Below are 21,425 nucleotides of genomic sequence, written 5' to 3'. Positions count from 1 at the left end.
CAGGCTCCATGCAGGGAGCCTGACGTGGGACTCAATCTGGGGACTCCAGGATCATGCCCTGGGCCAAAGGCAGGCGCTAAACCGCTGAGCCACCCAGGGATCCCCCAACTCAGATTTTTTTGTGTGTGTTCTCTTTAGCATAAATTCCTAACACATAAAGAATAAGAGGAAGAATTGAGAAAAAAGGCATTAGGAAGAATAAAGCCAAATGGAAATGCCTAGACAAACCAAATGATTAGACATCTTTTGGTTAATAGAAGGAGGCTTTTTATTTATTTTTTTTAAAGATTTTTATTTATTTATTCATGAGAGACACACACACACACACAGAGAGAGAGAGAGAGAGAGAGGCAAAGACACAGGCAGAGGGAGAAGCAGGCTCATGCAGGGAACCTGACGTGGGACTCGATCCCAGGACTCCAGGATCACGCCCTGGGCCAAAGGCAGGTGCTAAACCACTGAGCCACCCAGGGATCCCCGAGGAAGACTTTTTAAAGGGGGCTTTAGGGATGACTGGGTGGCTCAGCAGTTGAGCGTCTGCCTTCAGCTCAGGGCATGATCCCAGGGTCTGGAAATTAAGTTCCACATGGGACTTCCCTTGAGGAACCTGCTTCTCCCTCTGACTATGTCTCTGCCTCTCTCTCTTTGTGTGTCTCCCTTGAATAAATAAATAAAATCTTTAAGGAGGGGGGCTTTAAATGAAAAAGGAGGGACACCCTATTATGATGTATATACCTACTCTTACAAAATTTTTTCTGAAGTTGCAAAATTCTGCTTAGAGTTTATTTATTCAGTGAACGTTGATAAAGAACATACTTTGTGCTAAGCACTGGGGTATATAGTAGAACACAAGATAGACAACGTCAGACTAGGGGTAGGGGTAGAACAAACAAAAATAGGTAAGATGATACATTGATACATGCATTTTCATGGTTGGAAATATCACAAGCAGGATTGGTACTATAAAAGAATGAAATGGGTGATGTCATAAAAACTAAAAGGAAAGATGTTCTAAGGGGTAACATTAAGGATGAGAATGAACCAACTATTTGAAGAACACTCTAGGCAAAGAGAAAAGCAACAGAAAGTTAAAAAGAGGAGAACATTGGGGATCCCTGGGTGGCTCAGCGGTTTGGCGCCTGCCTTTGGCCCAGGGCACAATCCTGGAGTCCTGGAGTCCCGGGATCGAGTCCCGCGTCGGGCTCCTGGCATGGAGCCTGCTTCTCCCTCCTCCTGTGTCTCTGTCTCTGTCTCTGTCTCTCTCTCTCTCTTTCTGTCTCTGTGTCTATCATGAATAATAAATAAATAAATCTTAAAAAAAGACAGAACATTGCTATTCTTCTGCTTCTCTGTTTTATACAAGGATCTTAAAGCACTTTATACTCTGTTAACCATGTAACATTTTTATTTTTCTGTTTGCAGAAGAATTGTCTTTTTTTTCCTTTAAGCTGTGTAGAAATATATATACTGAAATCTAATAAAGTGATTTTTTTCAGCCTAAAAGAACCATTACCCAATTTAGTTTCTTTAAAAGAATCACGCAAGTTTATTTACATTCCTTCCTGTTAATGGAAGAAACAAGTTCTTATAGCTCTTCTAAAGATGTGAAAAGGGCTGATGTCATTCCTGAATTACTGGAATACAACATTTATTCAAAAACAGAATATTTGTTTGAGCTACTCTGTTTTAAATCTTATTTTCTTACTGTTAATGCTTTTTTAAAAGATTCTATTTCAGAGCAGAGAGAGAGAGAGCACGAGCAGGGGAAAGGGCAGAGGGAAAAGCAAAAGCAGACTCCCCACTGAGCAGGGAGCCTGATGCAGGGATGTGGGCTCAACCCCCGGACTCCGAGATCATGACCTGAGTTGGAGGCAGACGATTAGCTTGACCGACTGAGCCACTCAGGTTGCCCCTTGTTAATACTTTTAATGAGGCAGAAAAATAAAATGTTTTCCAATACATTGACACCAAAAAAGCGAATAGACATCTGTTCATTTTATAGTGGAGGCTAAGTTGTTTTCCTAAGAAGTAAATAATGTATGTACATTTGAAGATGTGCCATTCATCCTGTGGCTATTCTGTTTTTTGTAGGCCATAGTGAGGACACATGAATAGAGGAAGAAAGTTTCTTCTGGCCTCAGTTCTTGCTCTCCAGAATTCCAATTTTATATATCCTTCATGTCAGAAGTGCTTCTCTCGGATAATCCTGGTCTCCAAAAGGTAAAAGTAAAGCCTGTAAACGTGAGAGAGGAAATACATGTGTACACTGTAGTTTTCCTACTGCTCAAGGGCAAATAAGGATTAAATTCACCACCAGACACCATCCCAAGAGTAGAAAGGAGACTGTAACTGTGCTGGGGCTTTTGGGGAAAGGACTTGATAAACCAGGACTACGGGTGGAAAGGGACACTTGATCTGTTGTGGGAGCCAGAGTATTGGCCTGCAGGCTGGACAGAGGGGCAGCAGTAGGGGGAGTTGCCAAGTTCAGATCTCTCTCAGGCCAAGTAGAACAGTTAGTGTATGTTTCTGCCTTTGCCTTTTCTGCCCTCAAGCCCTGAACAAAACTCTAGCTATTCTTCCTTCATCTTAATGCTGACTCTGAAGAGGGTCTCTAAGTCTCCTTGGAAGTTTTGGTTCCACGCTGGCCAAGTGGTGCCTGATGACCTCCAGGAGCACTCCAGGAGGCACCAAGCATGGAGACCCAGCCTTTCCATGAGAGTGAAGATGATCCAGAGTCCGGGGACAAAGGTTCACTGCCACAACTACTCATTACTGAAGTGGAATCACAGGTGTTCTCAGAAGAACTCAGCATCTCTACATTTGAAACTGCCTCTGAAGTTGAGGGCACTTTGGAGCAGCAACAGAGAAATCCCAAAGTGGAGAGACTGAGGCAGTCCCCAGCCCAGGGGAAAGGTTTCAGGCAGTTGATTATCACCCATAAGAAAACTCCCACAGGGAGGAAGACCATAAATGTGAATGTGGTAAAGTCTTCATTTATAACTCACACCTTATAATCCACCAGAGAATTCATTCTGGAAAAAATCCCTTTAAGTATAGCAACTTTAGGAAAACCTTCAACTAGAGCTCAAACCTCATTCAGCATCAGAGGATTCATTCAGGAGAGAAGCCCTATGAGTGTAATGAGTGTGGGAAGACCTTCAGTCAGCATTCATATCTAAGTCAGCATCTGAGAATTCAGTGACGAGAAACCTTTACTATGTAAAGAATGTGGGAAAGCCTGCAGGTGGAGTTCGGAGCTCCTTAGACATCAGAGAATTCATCCCAGAGAAAAGCTTGCCCAATATGCTGAAGGTAAAAGTGCCTCCAGACAGAATTGTACTTTTGTTTAATCAGTTGTAGAACTAGATTACGTAAAAGTTATAAATTACTTAACAAACAAACAAAAACACCATACCAGGCAGATTCTCTTGGGTTGGTTCTTTAAATCCAGAATAGAATTGTCTGGTAATCCTCTAGTGCCAGAGGGAGGTTTCAGATTACCTCCAAGTCTTTGCTATGTACCTGCTTTAGAGGAGAAAAATAGCTTCTTGAGAGTAAATCCCAATCCTTATGGAAAAACTTTGTTCACTTCTGGGATATCCCTAGAATGATGTAGGATTTTCTTTTTTGTTTATTATTTGTTTATTTTCACATGATACCTAGGTTACTTTTTTAATAAATAAATTCCTTCAGAACAGGGACTGTTACAGAAATCTCTGTACCTTTCAGTAGCTTGACACAATACTTTATTGTGGTGCTAAGATTCAGGCCAACTATACCTGAAACACTAAGATTCTTTGATTTTTAAAGTACAGTGAGGGTTAGGGTTGGAGTTCCTTAAAAATACTTTCTCTGGGGTGCCTGGCTGGCTCAGTCTACCTTCAGCGCAGGCCTTTTCACTCTCATTATCTTAAAAGCACATAGTGAATTTTTCCAGAAGCTACATAACGTGTTATATTACAACAGATTGAACTGAGAAGGAAATATGAGGATCTAACTATAGTTATTAAGTCAGACTTTAAAGAGATTTGCAAACTATAAAACAATGCCACTCTTGACACTAATTTTTTTGTTTTGAAACACATATTTTTCATAAAAATAGGTTTTTTGGTTAACCATTCAATGGATCTATTATTTGAGAGAATTAATAGATATTTTTTAGATTTCTTAATTTCTTTCATTTAATTTCTCATATTCAGTTAAAAACAAAAATATTAGCCACATAGACAAAAGCTCTCTGGTGTTCTCAATAGTTTTTAAGAATATAAAGGATCCTGAGACCAAAAAATTTGAAAACTGCTACTTTGTAACAAACGACATTTTGAAAAATAGGGGTGCCTCCAGAAGTTAAATTGGGACTGTGATTTGAATGTGTTGTCTCTACCCTTCTCAAAATGTGGTCTGAGAAGAGATATATCAGTATCACCTGGGAACTTGTTAAAAATGCAGAATCTTGGGCTTTGTCCCAAACTTAATGAATCAGAATCTGTTTTAACAAAGTTAACAAATTATTTCCCCCCATTTACAAATGGAGCAATTGGGGTGAATTTTATGACCCAAATCTAAGGATTTCAGTTCCTAGCCTGCAATTTTTCCCTCGATGTTGTCTTATGACAACTCTAAGAACTAAAAAGCTAATTATAAACTATCTTGCAAATAGAGAGTACCTATGATAGTCTAATAAAAACTAGGTTTATTAGTATAATGTGTATACACACTATATTTTATATTCTTTAAAATATTTGTATTATCTTTATAATATTTAATATGATGAATATGTATAATCTAAGAACAAAGCTGGATTAAAATAAATAAATGTTAGTATGGAGTAATAGACTAGATCTTTTTAAACTTTAATATGGATACAAATCACCTGGGTTGCTTGAAAACATTTGTAAACTACAAAATGCTGATACATATTTTTCTAAGATTTGCTAGGAATTTTTCATTAGACCTGAATGTATTATGAATACATAAAGATAAGGTTAGATGAATGGATTGGCACAGAGCCATTTTCAATGTGGGGAAAAAAAATAATAAATTAACACAGCTGTAGTGATGGTGAGTGAACCAGTAACTTAGACAAAGGATTAACCTTTGTTCAAAATAGTCACCTTGTGAGCTATGGATTTTAGGCTCCCCCTACTGGCTTTCTGGCAATAATCAAAATTATATGACTGACTATTTCTAACGTTATTTTCTATTCGCATTTTGCGGCTCATTTTTAACCCCAGTTATTAGGACATGAAGGAAGAATAAAATCCTGGACTAACCATTACCATAAGATGTATTAAGGTCAGTTTGCTAAATTAAAAACCTGAAAGATCGCTATCAGTTATAAGACATTGCAAACAACTAGAAAAGAGGGGAACACTAAGTAAAATGACAGTAATCATCACAGTATTTAATATTAATTATGAAGAGGAAGCCGGGGGCAGCCCCGGTGGCGCAGCGGTTTAGCGCCGCCTGCAGCCTGGGGTGTGATCCTGGAGACCCGGGATCGAGTACCACATCGGGCTTCCTGCAGGGAGCCTGCTTCTCCCTCTGCCTGTGTCTCTGCCTCTCTCTTCGCTCTCTGAATGAATAAATAAATAAATCTTTAAAAAAAAAAAAAATGAAGAGGAAGCCGACTGACATTTATTAATTTGGCAAGACCTGCACTAGATCCTTTCTTTCCTTTTTTTTTTTTTTCTTTTTCTTTTTAAGAATTTATTGAGAGACAGAGCTCACACTTGCACAAGTTGGGGGAGGAACAAAGGGAGAAGGAAAGAAAATCTCAAATGGACTTCATGGTGAGCCTGGAGCCCAACTCAGGGCTTCATCTCGCCACCCACAGATCATAACCTGAGCTGAAATCGAGTCCCATGCTCAGTTGACTGTGCCACCCCACACGCCCCTCTTTATTTTCTTTTTTATGCTTTGTCACATTTTATTCCTCAACCCCGTTTTTTACAGATTAAAAAAATAAGGTTTAAGTGATCTAGTAACTCAAGACCAGATGACTAGTACATAATAGATTTAGAGTGGACCACAGTAGTTTTTGACAAGAAATTCTCCCTTAAAAACAAGTTAAAAAAGATATTTCACACCTAATATTGGTAACCTAATAAATTCTCAGCATATTCCAAAGAAGTAAGTGTTCTTCTTTGATTCTTATATTGTTAGATTATTCTTATATTGGTGAGAAAAATAAAACTAGATATTTATCAATATTTATCAAATGTTTCAAGATAATTCATTATTCTCTTATCAAATACTATTTTTTGTTTTTTTGGGGGTATTTTTTGTTTTTTTTAAAAAATAGATACTGTTCTCTTAACAAAAGATAAACAGTAAACATCAGATCTTCTGTTGGTGTGGTGCTCACTTCATTGTTTTCTTTGCCCCCCAATTCCAGAGTATAATATACCTCAATTTGTTAAGGGTAATTTAGCTACCTAATAAGAACATCTCCTTTCCCTTTCTCTCTTACCTTCCTTCTTCCCTCTCTCCTGCACACAATTTTTCTTCGTTATTTCTCTTCTTTTTTAAAGTAGCTCCATGCCCACTGTGGGGCTCAAACTCACTACCCTGAGATCTGGAGTTGCATGCTTTACCAACTAAGCCAGCCAGGCACCCCTTCTGTTTTCTATTTGGTGCTAAACTTAAGTGAGTAAAAGTAGTTGTTATAAATAGAGAAATTCAAAAGATGTTGACCTGAAGTCATTTAAGAATATGTTATATAAGTACTTTTGTATACAAAATATTATTTTTAATGTTTACTTTTCCAAATTTGCTTTCTATTGTATAAAAAAAAATTAGTGAACATCTCTATACTTTTTTTCTCTCTACTCTTCTAGGTCTCGTTGTCCAAAATGTGGCTTTACTGGCAAAGCTGAAAATGTCAGTTACAGATACAAACTTTCCTTAAAAATTGCAGACTCAAACAACTTGTTTGTCATTACTGTATTTGGAAGCTGCTTAGATGCATTTTTTGGTCTTACAGCCAATGGTTTGCACAGGTAAGAATATTCAAAGCATTTCCCCCACCCAGCTTCTTTAGCTTATCAGTAGAATTTGAAAATACATGTTTTTAAGGTAATATGCATTTAGTTAAAAGATGATCACTTGACCTCAGATTATCAATTCCTTTTAAAAGATAATTAAATAGAAAGGTGTTCATTTCCTGATTACATACTGTGATGATGTTTAACTAAGCTCCTTTTATTCAAGGCATATTAAGATGTAATAAAAATATTAGTTTACAATACTCTAATCTAGATTAGAGAAATAAAGGATAAGAAAGTAAAATTGTGGGCAGCCCCGGTGGCGCAGCGGTTTAGCGCTGCCTGCAGCCCAGGTCGTAATCCTGGAGACCCGAGATCGAGTCCCACGTCAGGCTCTCTGTGTGGTGCCTGCTTCTCCCTCTGCCTGTGTCTCTGCCTCTCTCTCTGTCTCTATGAATAAATAAAATAAAAATCTTAAAAAAAAAAAAAAAGAAAAGAAAGTAAAATTGTTTCAAATTAAAGGAATATCTAAATCGAGGTTAACATTCCAGTAGCTAAAGTCCTTGAGATAGAAGAAGCTATTGAGGGAATAATTTGTGTATCGGGATCCCTGGCTGGCTCAGTAGTTTGGCTCCTGCCTTCGGCCCAGGGCGTGATCCTGGATTCCCAGGATCGAGTCCCACATCGGGCTCCTTGCATGGAGCCTGCTTCTCCCTCTGCCTGTGTCTCTGCCTCTCTCTCTGTGTCTCTCATGAATAAATGAATAAAATCTTTTTAAAAATAATAATAATTTGCATATCAGAGGTTGAAATTTTGTCATTTCACTTGTATCACAACTTCATCTGCATAGTTTCACCTATTAAGGTATCCTGAGATATAAGAATGACATAAGCAATTAAAGCTTTTTCTTTCCTTAAGTCTTCTACCCTCTTCCTCTAATTACTTGACAGAGGAAATCTCTGTCCATTTCCTTGTAGTTGAGAGCAAACTGATTACCAAGGGAAGAAAGACTTCCTTCTGCTTTGAGGGCTAGAGATCCCACCACTACTTCTTTGCCACTATTGGAATAAATGTTTAGCCTGATTACTCGGAAGTCATCTGCTTTGAGCCTTTTTTTTCTATATGTAACTCAAAAGGTTTATGCTGCATTATCAGACTAATTGTATGGCAAGTTAAAATTTCAAAGCTTTTGTCTTCACATTTTTAATTTTCTCTCCAAGGTACATTCAAGATCCTAATGAGATTTCAGAAACACTGGACCATGATGCAATTCATAATCTGTTAACTAAAGCAGTTGAAATTCGCTTTGTTGGACAAAGTTTTATTTTTGGAGTGACGGTAATTGAGACTAGCTTTCTTTTTAATATTCTGTTAGCATTTCCATTGTAATAAAATGATTTGAATTTTCAGAATAGTCTTTAGGAGTCATAAATGTGAGGGTCTGTAGAAGCACTTTAAACTGTATAAAAATAGGCTAAACATGATCTGTTAAAATACCATGTGTGAGAGCTTCCTCTTTCAAGTCAGAAGAGCCCAGTTCAAATGTTTTCAGAGTTTTAAAAATCTAAATTTATTTGTTTAAATAAGTTTATTTAAATTTATTTTAAAGTCAGAATATTAGATATTTTGTTTTGATATTTGGTATTTATTTCACTCTCCAAATTTTGTTTAAATGCAGTAATAAAACTTAACTCTTTAATGGTATGATTTTGTCATCTGTAAAAGGAAGAGAGCACTAACATGAAAGCAAAGTATCTGAGTATTGGTTACTCTAAGAATAGTAGGAAGAATGGCCTTAAATAATTACAAAAGTGATTGTAGAAGTTCTAAGAATATACTGACTCTGAAGGAATAATCGTTTTCTGTCTCATGTATGCTAGAGGGAACAAATAGAAATTTTGCCCACACTTGAATCACGGTTTTAAAAGGGGGAATAGCATTCCACACCTGAACAGTGAGAAAAACTCAAAATAACAGTGAAATCAGGAGCTATAGAGTTTGTTGTTAAAATCTTAGGTGTTTTTTTTTTTTCCTTTTTTTGTTTGGTTTTGGTTTTTGGTTTTTGTTGTCTTTTTTTTTTTAATGAGTGAGAACTTTTCCTTAAATATTCAAAGTTTCTGGAAGCTAATGAGAAATACAATAGTAGGTGCTATTGAGCAACTACTATTTGCTTAGCACTGCAGTTTTCCATGTTACTGATAATACAATAGTCCTGCATATTTATCCTTATTTTATACATAAATGAACTAAGATTCAGAGAAGTTAAATAATTTGACCAAAGCCCCCAACACTAGAAATGTTTACTCTAAGGTTTACTTCTATTCCTTATGCTACTTTGTCTATAACACTACAGGTATTGAAATTATGAGGATAGGAGTTATAATTGTGTCCATTTAAATCTGTTAAGTCCCTGTTTCACCTTTGAGACAAAGGAAAAAAATTTTTATTGTCATTTAAATTCATTTACTTTCACAGAATTTTGGAAACCAACACGGACAAGGTTCAGATTCCAATAACTCCTTAAAGCAATGCTCTGACCGCAAGAGAGAAGTTAAAGCATTAGTAGCATGCCAGATTGTTCTACCAGACCCGGGTGTTGCAGGCTTGACTGTCATTGACTACTTCCATCAGCTTTTGCAACTCTCTGATTCCAGGAAACTTGATGGCAGCTCCCAGGCATCAAATAGCCACTTACTTGCTTTAGAACAGACAAATAGTGATCTCAGCAGCATATGTGGCCCTGAAATTTTCAAGTCCCATGGAAGAGATAATTTTTCAAGATTCTGGCAGGCATCACTTGAACTCACTTCCACTCTTTCACACCTAACAAATGATTTTTCAGCTTTAGAACAAAGCAAGGCCATTGATACTCTTCACCAGAACAGAAAGCACATCTCTTTTGCAGAGGCCACTGGTTCTAATAGGTGTCATGATGCCTTTCAGGGTTCTTGGAGCCTTATTTCATACATGGATAAAAAGAGCACAGCACAGAAGTTGAGTGAAGAAGTTGGCTTACAAGCTTATCAGCCCAGTGCAGTCACTAGCAGTCATGAAATCAGAGTTACTGACTCTGATTTTTCCCCTTTGAAAATGCAAGAGCCCCTGGAGTCAAGTAATAAAAAATCCTTCCATAGTGCTGTGGAAATTAATAAGTATTCCCCACATGAGCTAACATATCACCAGTATCATGATTTAGATAAGCCCTTTAGCCTTCAGAAGAGATCTACATGTTGTCCACCTTCATCACTCAGACTTGAAGAGATAGTTAGTGGTTCCCAGGACTGTGACCCTGAGATTTGGGATGATCTGCCATTCTCTGAAAGCCTGAATGAGTTTCTGGCATTTGTCAAAAGTGAAATTGCTATAACCCAGAGAGATGCCAGTAGTAGAAAATGTCATCTAGATAATGACATCGATAGATTACATGCAGACCACAGCAAGTTATCTGTGACTTCCCAGAGAACTACTGGAGACTTACATACACCACCTATAGCTTTAAGATTATCTCAAGCAACAATCAAAGCAAGCTATAGCAAAGTCCTTTCCAACTGTGAAGAAAATCCAAGTCCTACTGTTCAGAAGGAGTCACAGTCAAATGACACAGCGGAGGCTGTTTCTATAAGTAGTAATGGAAGTGATATTTCCGAATATTTGCCACCAAATGCTTATCTGTCAGCTCTGTTTCCATCTTCAAAAGGTTCAGGAACAATAGGTACTCTTAAATCTACCAGAATTCCATCACATAAAGCTGAAACTATACTTAGGCACAGTACCTCAGAGAGTGACCATTCTTGTCTCAATAGCAAATATTTCAAAAGATGTGGAGTAAAATCACTTTCAGAAATGAGTGAAAAGTTGGTAACTTTGTGTTCAAGGAGATATAATAATGTTTCTGACCTTTGCAATTTAGAAAATAAACAACATTGTAGGTGGCCAAAGAACCAAGGTGACAGTTTTACAATCTGCAGAAAACTTACATATCCTTTAGAAACTCTTTGCAGTAGTCCAAATAGAAGTACAAATACACTGAAAGAAATGCCTTGTGGAGGTATCAATAACTCAACACAGAACTATTCTGATCATGAAGGTAGCTATGATGCTTCTGCCGATCTCTTTGATGATAGTGCTAAAGAAATGGACATTACGACAGAAATTGCCAAAAAGTCACAGAACATTTTGCTACAGTGGGGAAAATCTTTGGCAGAAAGTCATCGTACAGAATCAAATTTCTCACTGAGATCACTTCCTAAGAATTCCAACCAGTCTTCACAGAAGTTGTCTTCACAAAGCATATCTGCCTCTGCGTGCCCAAGAATCTGCTCTTCTCCACCTCGTTTTCAGTCAGATTCAGAATATGATTTTGGAGATAGCCAAGACTTTGTTCCATGTTCACAGTCAACTCCAGTTGCAGGATTCCACCAAACAAGAATTCATGAGATGAAAGGAACTTTGAAAAACTTACTTGCCTTTTATACGGATCTTGATGCTAGCTATAAAAAAAGGCAGATTTCCTCTGAAAATGATGCTCAGCAAGCCACCCCAAGCTGTCCAAACAACGTAAAGACACCCAGCCAGAAATTCAGAAGCCCTGTTAAATCTGGTATTATACAACCAGAGGTTTTCAACAATAGTCTTATTGCTGAGTGTTCTGAAAGTGATAATGAATGGATCCCTCCTACCACAAAAAAAGTATTTCCTTCAGAAATTCTTGGATTCCAAGTGATGGGTCTAAGGAAATGCTCTGCTGCCTGTGATTCTCCTGATGAAGAAGAGTTACCAAGAAAGAAACTGAAATGCGTCAAACGAATAATGAATTCAGGTTGGCTTTCCAAAGACTCAGGTTTGGGAGTTGGATCTTGTTCAGAAGTCCAGTGTTGCTTTCCATTTTCAGAAAATTGGCCACCTTCCATGCCTGAGACAAAAAGCAGTTGGTCTCCTGAATTATTTTCATAAAAAGTCACCTGAACCCAACTGCTAAGCTTGTAAAGGTAAGTCTGTTTGGAAGCTTTTGCCTCCCGTGGTATGGAAAGCAATGTTAAGTTGTAAAAACCCGAACAGAAGCAAATAGAAAATAGGCATTGTTGTACTTTTTAAAATGTAAAGCCATTGTTTTTCCCAGCATTTTATCCAAATACTTTGGCACTTTATTTTACATTGTTGATTGTCCGTTAATGATACTGTTAATTTTGCTTGTTAAAAGTATTTATTAAGATCACATTTACATTCAGAAATAAAGATTTTGCAAACCAAAACTTAAAGTCTTAATTGTTCTGCACAGCTCAGAAAATGCCTGCTATGTATTAGGGCCAACTACCATGCTGAGTTTGTGATACAAAGCTACGAGATCAGTAGTCTCATGGAGATTCAATTAACCCAGCAACATCTATGGGCTGAGGATAAGAAAGGTAAATGAAAACTTACTGTTTAAAGTTAAATGTGAAACCATTGTTATTTTATTTAGTAAGTATTTATTGAATGGTTACCTCATACCAGATACTGGGCTACATGCTAGGACTTCGAAAATGAAAGTCGGGCCCATTCCCTCAAGAAACTCGTGGTCTAGTAAACAGTAAACATCTGGTGAGTTCTATGATAGGTTTAAGCTTGCAGAGCTTGGAGGAGCAAAAATGAGTAGATTCTAGATTCTCCTTAGCAGCACCTCAGCTGTACCCTGTGAAATCTTTTACAAATAATGAAATCTTATGTCTTTGCCATTCACCAGAGCACTTCTTCCAAATGTACACTCTTCATACCTCCAACCTAGACTACTCTCCTTGCCCCCTGCATATGAAGAAGATTGAGATCACTTGGTGTTCCTCAACTACCCACACCCATAGCTACCCACTTCTCTGTATTCATCCACAGCTTCTTTAATCTCAGAATATTATGCACACCTTCTACTTACTGCTAATCTTTCTTTTGGGGCTGTTGATTATTACACCCATCTTTGCTTTTTTACTACTAACTTTTTGGCTCTCTCCCCACTTTCCAACTTTTTACTTTGAAAATTTACAAATACATGGGATGCCTAGGTGGCTCAATGGTTGAGCATCTGCTTTCAGCTCAGGTCATGATCCTGGGGTCCTGGGATCAAGTCCGGCATCAAGCTTCCCACAGGGAGCCTGCTTCTCCCTCTGCCCATGTCTCTGCCTCTCTCTGTGTCTCTCATGAATATACATATATAAATAATCATTTTTTAAAAAGTTTACAAATACAGAAAAGTTGGAATAATAGTGAAATAACATCTATATATACCACTTAGATTGAGTCATTCTTAACATTGTGCCTTCTGTGTATGTGTATTTGCTCTTACTATATCTATATAGATGTATAGTTGTTTTTGATGAACTATTTAAAGACAAGCTACAGATACATTTCACTCCCAGATACTTTGAGTTTCCTTAAAGTAAGGACTTTTTCTTCTACGTAATTTCAGTATCATCACACCAAAGAATAATAACTAATTATCCAATATCATCTAATATTCAGCCCATATTCAAATTTTTCTACTTGCCCTAGATTGTCTTATAATTGTTGATGGTGTTTAGTCAGGATTTTAGGGGGATCCCTGGGTGGCTCAGTGGTTTAGTGTCTGCCTTTGGCCCAGGGCGTGATCCTGGAGTCCCGGGATCAAGTCCCATGTCGGGCTCCCTGCATGGGACCTGCTTCTCCCTCTGCCTGTGTCTCTGCCTCTCTCTGTGTGTGTGTCTCTCATGAATAAATAAATAACATATTTTAAAAAAATAATCAGAATTTTATTAAGCTTCATCCATGGAGTTTCATTGTGTTTCTTGCTATTTTTCCTAGGACTTTATTTTTCACCACGTTGACTTTTTTGAAGAAATCAGACCATTCTTTTGTAGAATGTCCCACATTTTAGATTTGTATATTTACTTTATAGTATCAGTTCCTTGTTTCTTTGTCCCCCAGTATTTCCTATAAGACTGTCTTGATTAGAGTCAGGTTTTGGCAGAGATACTTCATGAGTTATGTGGTATACTTCATGTTGAATCACATTAGGAGACAGGGGCAAACTGTCTATTAGTGATAGTAAATTAGATTGCTTAGTTCAGTTGGTGCCTACCAGATCTCACTATTATAAAAGTACTTTTTTTATTCAATTGCACTCATTCTTTTTGATACTCTATATAATACTCCTTGCTACCTCCCTGCTAGCTACTCTTGTTCATAGCCAGTCTTCTTTAAAAAATAGTCATTGTCAACTTTCACACCATTCACTGTTTAACCTGCTACAGTCTTATTCCCAACTCCAGTGGCTTTAGTGTCAGCGGTTTTCTAACCCTGAAATCCAATGGGTTTGCCATTTCTTATTTTGTTTGATCTCTGTACTTCTTCCTTTACCGAGCTACTGTTCTCATGTTTTCTGGTTTTGCCCAATTTCTGCTCATCTTTGATCAGGACTGCCTATGGGGCAGATATTTTTTTATCAGGGTCCTTGTCTATATAAACAATTTGATTTTTAAAATGGATTACAGAATTCATGGGCCCATGTAAGGTAGAGTGTTTTGTCAGTAAAGATTTAGAATAATGAATAGAGAAAAAGGGCATGTTTATTGTTCAGTCAGTGCATGTGAAGATTCTTTATAGTGTATAGAAACCATCTCTTCATCTTTATTGTTAGGTGTGCCATTCCTGGCTAATTTCATATCTTCCACTGCAATAAAAGAATAGTAGTGCAGTTATTCACAGTGCTATGACTCTTAAGAACCTGTTTGGATTGAACTATATGGATCTTGTCTCTAAAGTTCCCTCATACCATCTATTTTTTTTTTTTCATACCATCTATTTAATGCTGGTTATGTCATTGCTGATAATGTTGCATCCATTGTGTCACTGAATACTGGCTTCCAATGACTATCAAAAGTCATTGTGGTGCTTCATTGATGATTACCAAAAATGCACATCTTACATAAAATATGCAAGAAAGTGAATAATAATTCATTTTCTGGTTATGTTTACCATTTGGATATTTATAGCATAAACATAGAATACATATTCCAACCATGCCTTCTCTTGAACATTTTAGGCTGTAATTACTGCATTCCTAGACAGTGATCTCTTGGTCACACCCAGGAATAATAGGCAAGAGGCCCAGGCGTGGAGCAAAAAGAGTGGTTTCATTTGTGCAAAGAATGTCCATTCCTTCATCAGCGTGGCTTAAGTCCAAACTTGGAGAGTACAGTATCACTATCCATTGAAACAAGAGAGAGGACACTGACTAGAAGGAACAGTTGGCATTGTGGAGCACTAGTCTTAAAAGGCCTCAGATAGAAGGGCCTGGCCTGACACAAGGTGCAATACCTGCAAAGGGTTAAGTGATCTCCTTAGTGCCAATGGCATGTGGTGAATAGGGTGAAGAACAACTGCCACTACCCTCACAAGCCTGAAGTCTATAGACTACAGACTGCATCACAGTTGAAACAGACTAGTGAGAGCCAGTGCACAGGACCACACACACACGACTTAATCCTAAGGGTCAGTGATGATATTTGGTAGCCCAGAACCTGGAATTCATCATTTGCCCAATAGAATCATCTAAACAAACTACCATTCTTGCAGCCCAATCACATACTGTCATGTGAAAGAAATACTGCTTCATCACAGGAATGGTCTAATGTTCAGACCCAGGGCTTCTCGTGGCATGTGCTCCACACAGCATGAGTTAGAGGATTGGAGGTAGGTACCATCTCAAAAGGGAGAGATGGTACCTATGCCAGGCACCAAAGTGAAACTCAGAAAATTTTAAGAGAGGTACTTTCAGCAACCAGATCTCCATGTGGGACCAGGTCTGGACTCAGGCTGCCTTGCTTAGTCCCAGGAACTAGAGAACCTAAAAAATCCTGAGCAAGACACTAAAGCACCAGTCTCCTTGAAGCATGGGTGCTGGGGCAGGATCCGTATACTCAGATCTCAGAAATATTATCTGACCATCTCTTATTCTTTATTTTGTTGTTTGTCTACAGTTTAAAAGATGGTACCTGTCACTGTTCTGTTATTGGCCCTTCTACATATACTTTGGTCGAATTTATCCATTTATCTACAGTTACCATAGTCTGTTTAATCCAAAGTCTGTCTTCTGTCTAGACTTTCTCCTGAGATTCCATTTGTATGTTAGTATTTTTGTTATCATTCAGTTTGAAGTGTTTAATAATTTACATGTGGTTTCTTTGACCCATGAATTTTTTACAAATGTGTTTTTCTTAATTTTCAAGCATACGTGTTTTTTTTCCTAGTTACCTCTTTATTGATGACTTCTACCTAAATTACACTGTGGTCAGAAAACGTATTCTATATTATTTCAGAGACTTTTGATTTGTGGAGACTTGTTCTGTGGCCCCATCTATAGTCAGTCTTTGTAAAAATGCCATATATGCTTGAGAAGAACATGTATTCTGCAGTTAGTGGACGCAGTATTTTGTACATATATATTAGGTTAATCTTGTGCAAATTACTTGGACTGATTTTCCCCCATTCTATCAATTATTGAAGGAGATATTTTTAAATTTCCCTCTATGATTGTGAATGTGTTTTGCACTTTAGTCAGGTTTTTTTTTTTTTGAGTCTATTATTAGGCACAACTTCAATTTTGTATCTTCCTGATAGACTGAAAAGTACATCTTGAAATCTCCTCACCAAAAAAAAAAAAAAAAAGAAATCTCATCACCATGATTTTTTTTTTTTAAGTAATCTCTACACCCAACATGGGGCTTACACCCACTACCCTGAGATTACCAGTTGCACACTCTATGGACAAGCCAGACAGGTGCCCCACCATGAATGCTTTTTTATTTGCTAATATCCACTTATCATTGTACTGCATTAGCTTGTTTTGATTAGTATTTGTAAGAGGTTTTGGGGTTTTGTTTGTTTTCCATTCCTTTTTATTTCCCAGTATCTTTATGTCTTAGATATGTTTCCTATAAAACTCTTAGTTGGGTTTTGTGGTGTTGTCCAGTTTAACATTCTTTTTCCTCTAACTGAACATTTAATCCATTAACAATATAATCAAAATATATTTAGGCTTATCTTCTTTCATATTTCCTATTTATCCTGCCTGTGGATTCTTTCCTTCTTTCTTTTCTGGTTGTTTATTTTTCTGCTATCATTCTTGTTTTTCTTCTAGGTTTGGTGATTAAGTGCTGTTTCTTTTTGTTTTTACCATAGAAATTAAACCACGCACCCTTAGTTTTCAAAGTGTAAGTCTAATCAATGCCTATAATCCTATCCAAAAGACCTTCAGTCATTTTCAATCCATTTACCCTTCTCTTAAATTTATCATTAATATTAATTCTTTATTTTTTACCCTATCAGATACTAGTTTATTCATTTCTTTATTTTTGTTTTGTTTTTGGGTTTACCTACATACTTGCCTTTTTCTTTGCTCTTTAATTTATCTTGCATCTTGTACCTTCACTTTTCTTTGGTCTGAAACCTACCCTTCAGAATTTCTTTAATTGAAGTTCTCTTGATGGAAAAACTCAAGTTTTTGTTTATTGTTCAAGTTTTTGTTTATTTGTTTGCTTTTAAAGGCCATATTCACATAATATAAGGTTGAGGTTAGTGACAGATGTCATCCAAGATGTCTAAAACAGACATAAAAATGAGTGGCTGAGAATCATTTTCCCACTCTGGAGATCTAAACCTGAGGTACATGTGTTTGGCAAAGTAGTCCTATTTTTGTAGGCCTTAACTAGATTATTTATCTCATGGTTTGCAGTTTGGTTGGTACCAGATGAAGAGATTGAAAGCATTTGGTCAGATATTAATTTGAACAAGCTGAATGGATATGACAAAGTTAACTGGAGTCAATAAATGCCATTAACAGTGTGTTCCAACTCTCCTTGACCTTTGGGTATTTCTTAAGGAACAAAGGAGAAGTTGATGACGTTAAACCTGTGACTGAGCAGCCAGTCTGCCTGAACTCTACCACATCTGCTATAGGTTGCATTAGGTTTCAATTCATATGTTGAAACCTAATCCCCAGTGTGATAGTATATGGAGGTGGTGCTTTGGGGAGGTGATGAGGTCAGGGGAGTACAGCTCTCACAAATGAGATTAGTAATCCTATAAGAAAGGTCACAGAGTTCCCTCACTCCTGTCATGCCATAATAAAAAGACAGCCATCTATAAACCAGGAAACAGGCCCTCACCAGACATGGAATCTACAAGCCCCTTGATTTTGGACTTTGCAGCCTCCAGAACCGTGAGAAATAATTTCAGGTATTGGGGCCCTTGTTGGCTCCGGTGGTGGAACATGCGACTCTTGATCTTAGAGTTGTAGCTTTGAGCCTCTTATTGGCTGTAGAGATAACTTAAAAAGAAAATTTTTATTTTTGGTGTTTATACACTAGTCAGTCTGTGGTACTTTGTTAAAGCCACCTGAAAAGATTAGGATAGTATCTCTTAATGGACTGCTAGTTAACTAATTTTCTATTTCATGGTAGTATCATTTACTGTGTGCCTATTAAATGCCAAACACTGTGGCACATTACTTGTATTATTCATTTAATCTTCAGAATAACATATAGTAGGTGGTATTGGCTCAGTTTTAGAGAAGAGAAAACTGAGGCACAGGGATGAAATTACTTATTCAAGGTCATAATCAGTATATGATACAGCTGGAGTTCAAACAGAAGTTTTAGCTATAAAACCATGTTCTTCCCACAGGTACTAACATCTACCCTGACATCAGTTCTCTGCTTCTTCCTTTTAATAAAACCCATATTTTACTAAGTGTTTGTCTCTTGAAAGACTGTTTCCCACTTTCCTTACAGGCCAAGTTCTGGCCAGAGAGCTATAAATAGAAGTGTTGCATGGAACTTCCAAGAAGTCTCTATGGATTGAAGAGATCAAGCCCTTCTACCTTCCTTCCCATTCCTGGGAGAGCGACATGATGGGTAGGGCTATAGCACCCATCTTAAACAACACGTTCATCTTGAAATTAGAGGCAAGAGTTGAGAGATACCCCACTGACAACACAATGAGAGCACAGTATTAGTCCCGGGCTGCCAACCTCTAGATTTCTTTCACATGAGAAAAAGAAACCCTGTCTTGTTTTTTCTTTTTTTTTTTTTTTCAATTATATATAGCCAAGTAATCCTAACCAATATACCACATGTATCAGTATTCCATCTACATTTTGCCTTTCACAATTTTCCAAAGCTACCCAATTCTCTTCTCCATGACCTGTGAATTAGTAAAAATGCTATCTGTAGCTCTAGGTTGTTAGCATTAACTCATTTTGTGAAAGCCCCAAATGGAGAGAGCTAATATTTGTATGCCTCCTCTGTGTTATGTACTCCTATATATTATCTCACATTCTCCCTGTCTCACTCCTACACCTAGGTGCCCAGAGACCCTGCATTCCCTCCTGCTCATTTATATGAAGTGTCTTTGAATAACTCAAAGTCAATTCTTCCCCTTGTGTACTCAGCGACACCAATCCAGATTCTGTCTTCCTCTCCTGTGTCAAGTCACTCACTCTATCAAATAAATAAAATCTTTTTAAAAAATAAAAACATTTGGCCTCGTTCTTTGACACCCCTTATCAGCAAAAACTGCCTAAAAGTTTATCCCATAGTCCTTTTCCTCTCTTCTGTTTCTCCTGAACTCATTCAGTGATTCTTTCAGCAGCATTTGACACAGTTGATCACATCTCCTTGGAATATTTTCTTCACTAGGCTTTCAGAACACTGCTCTTCATTTTCCTATTTTACTGGTCATACGTTCAGTCTCCTTTTTATTGTTTTTTAAGATTTTTTATTTATTTATTCATGAGAGACACAGAGAGAGGCAGAGACACAGGCAGAGGGAGAAGCAGGCTCCATGCAGGGAAACCAATGTGGGACTCCACCCTGGGTCCCCAGGATCACGCCGTGGGCTGAAGGTGGCGCTAAACTGCTGAGCCACCAAGGCTGCCCCATTCAGTCTCCTTTGCTGGTTCTTTTCCTGTCGCTAACTAAATGTTGGAGTGCCCCAGGGTCCATTCCTCAGAACTCTCCATTTATACTAACTTCTTTAATGATGTCAATCTAAGACTTTCCATACTTATTGACTCCTAAATTTCTATTTCCAGCCTGATCTCTCCCCAGATCTCAAGCACATATATACAGCTACCAACTCAGTATCTCTTATTTGGATATCTAATAGACATTCCAAACTCAACACATCCTAAACCAAATTCCTGGTTCACCATACCCACTCAAATTCCTCCTTTTGCAGTGTTTCTCATGTGAGCAAATGTCAATGAAACATTACTAGTTGCTTAAGCCAAAAACTTTACAGTCATGCTTGATTCTTATTTTTTCACACTTAAAACCATGAGCAAGGGGATCCCTGGGTAGCTCAGAGGTTTAGCAACTGCCTTTGGCCCAAGGCATGATCCTGGAGTCCCAGGATTGAGTCCCGTGTCGGGCTCCCTGCATGGAGCCTGCTTCCTCCCTCTGCCTATGTCTCTGTCTCTGTCTCTCTGTGTCTATCATGAATAAATAAATAAAATCTTTTTTTAAAAAATGAGCAAGACCTGTAGGCTCTCTTTTTAAAATACATAAAAAATCCATGTTTAAATATTTTTAAAAACTATTTAAAACTTTTTAGATATTGTGGCATCTGGGTAGCGCAGTTTGCTGAGGGCCAGGTTGTGAGGTCAAGCCTCATGTTTGGCTCCACACTGAGCGCAGAGTCTACTTGGATTCTTTCTCTCAGCCCCTTCCTACCCCACGCTTGCTTGCTTGCTCTCTTGTCTAAAATCTTTTTTTTAGGGCAGCCCCGGTGGCGCAGCGGTTTAGTGCCGCCTGCAGCCCGGGGCATGATCCTGGAGACCCTGGATCGAGTTCCACGTCAGGCTCTCTGCATGGAGCCTGCTTTTCCCTCTGCCTGTGTCTCTGCCTCTCATTCTCTCTCTGTGTCTCTGAATAAAAAAAATAAGATCTTTTTTTAAAAAGCTTTTTAGGTATGATTATGATATTGTGATTGTTTTTGAAACACTTGTATTTTAATGATACATATGGAAATATTTCTAGATGAAATTATGTGATGTGTGGGCCCTGCCTCAAAATAATACAGAATGGAAAAAATAAGTAGGAATATGGAAGAAACCAGATTGACCATGAGCTGATGATTGTTGAAAGTGGGCTATGTGTCTGTGTATATGGAAGTTCATTATACTCTAATACTTTGTTTGACATTTTCTATAATAAAAAATTATAGTTCTCATCGTGACCAAAAAAAATTATAACTGTGTGTTTAGGATGTTAACTAGACTTATTGTGGTGTTCATTTGACAATATATACATACATACATACATCAAATATGTTGTATACCTGAAACTAATATATGTCAGTTACACCTCAATTGAAGAAAACTGTTAAATAAAATATATCCAGAATGTAAACACACAATCTCCATACCTACCCCTA

General features: G+C 37.7%; 1 protein-coding gene across 7 annotated transcripts in view; it reads left to right on the top strand.

Annotated features, from left to right (window-relative positions):
• DDIAS (DNA damage induced apoptosis suppressor) overlaps window positions 1-20,409 on the top strand; it is a 28,243-nt gene extending 7,834 nt beyond the window's left edge. For 4 of the 7 annotated variants that reach the window (XR_005375598.1, XR_005375596.1, XR_005375597.1 and 1 more), the window contains 6 exons: window positions 2,092-2,220; window positions 6,840-7,001; window positions 8,207-8,324; window positions 9,462-11,974; window positions 12,265-12,391; window positions 18,782-20,409. Coding sequence is in view for 2 of the 7 variants with exons in the window: in XM_038568481.1 (XP_038424409.1) it covers window positions 2,108-2,220; window positions 6,840-7,001; window positions 8,207-8,324; window positions 9,462-11,939 (2,871 nt within the window). In the remaining 5 variants the exon portion in view is untranslated. Of the gene's footprint in view, window positions 1-2,091; window positions 2,221-6,839; window positions 7,002-8,206; window positions 8,325-9,461; window positions 12,245-12,264; window positions 12,392-18,781 lie in introns of those variants that run through there. The other 3 variants (XR_005375600.1, XM_038568481.1, XM_038568480.1) reach the window with 3 other exon arrangements.
• The last annotated feature ends 1,016 nt before the right edge of the window (window positions 20,410-21,425 follow it).

This window comes from Canis lupus, chromosome 21 (assembly GCF_011100685.1).
Source record: "Canis lupus familiaris isolate Mischka breed German Shepherd chromosome 21, alternate assembly UU_Cfam_GSD_1.0, whole genome shotgun sequence".
Taxonomy (NCBI): domain Eukaryota; kingdom Metazoa; phylum Chordata; class Mammalia; order Carnivora; family Canidae; genus Canis; species Canis lupus.
Note: the sequence above shows the minus strand (reverse complement) of the source record. Positions and strands in the feature narration are given on the sequence as shown.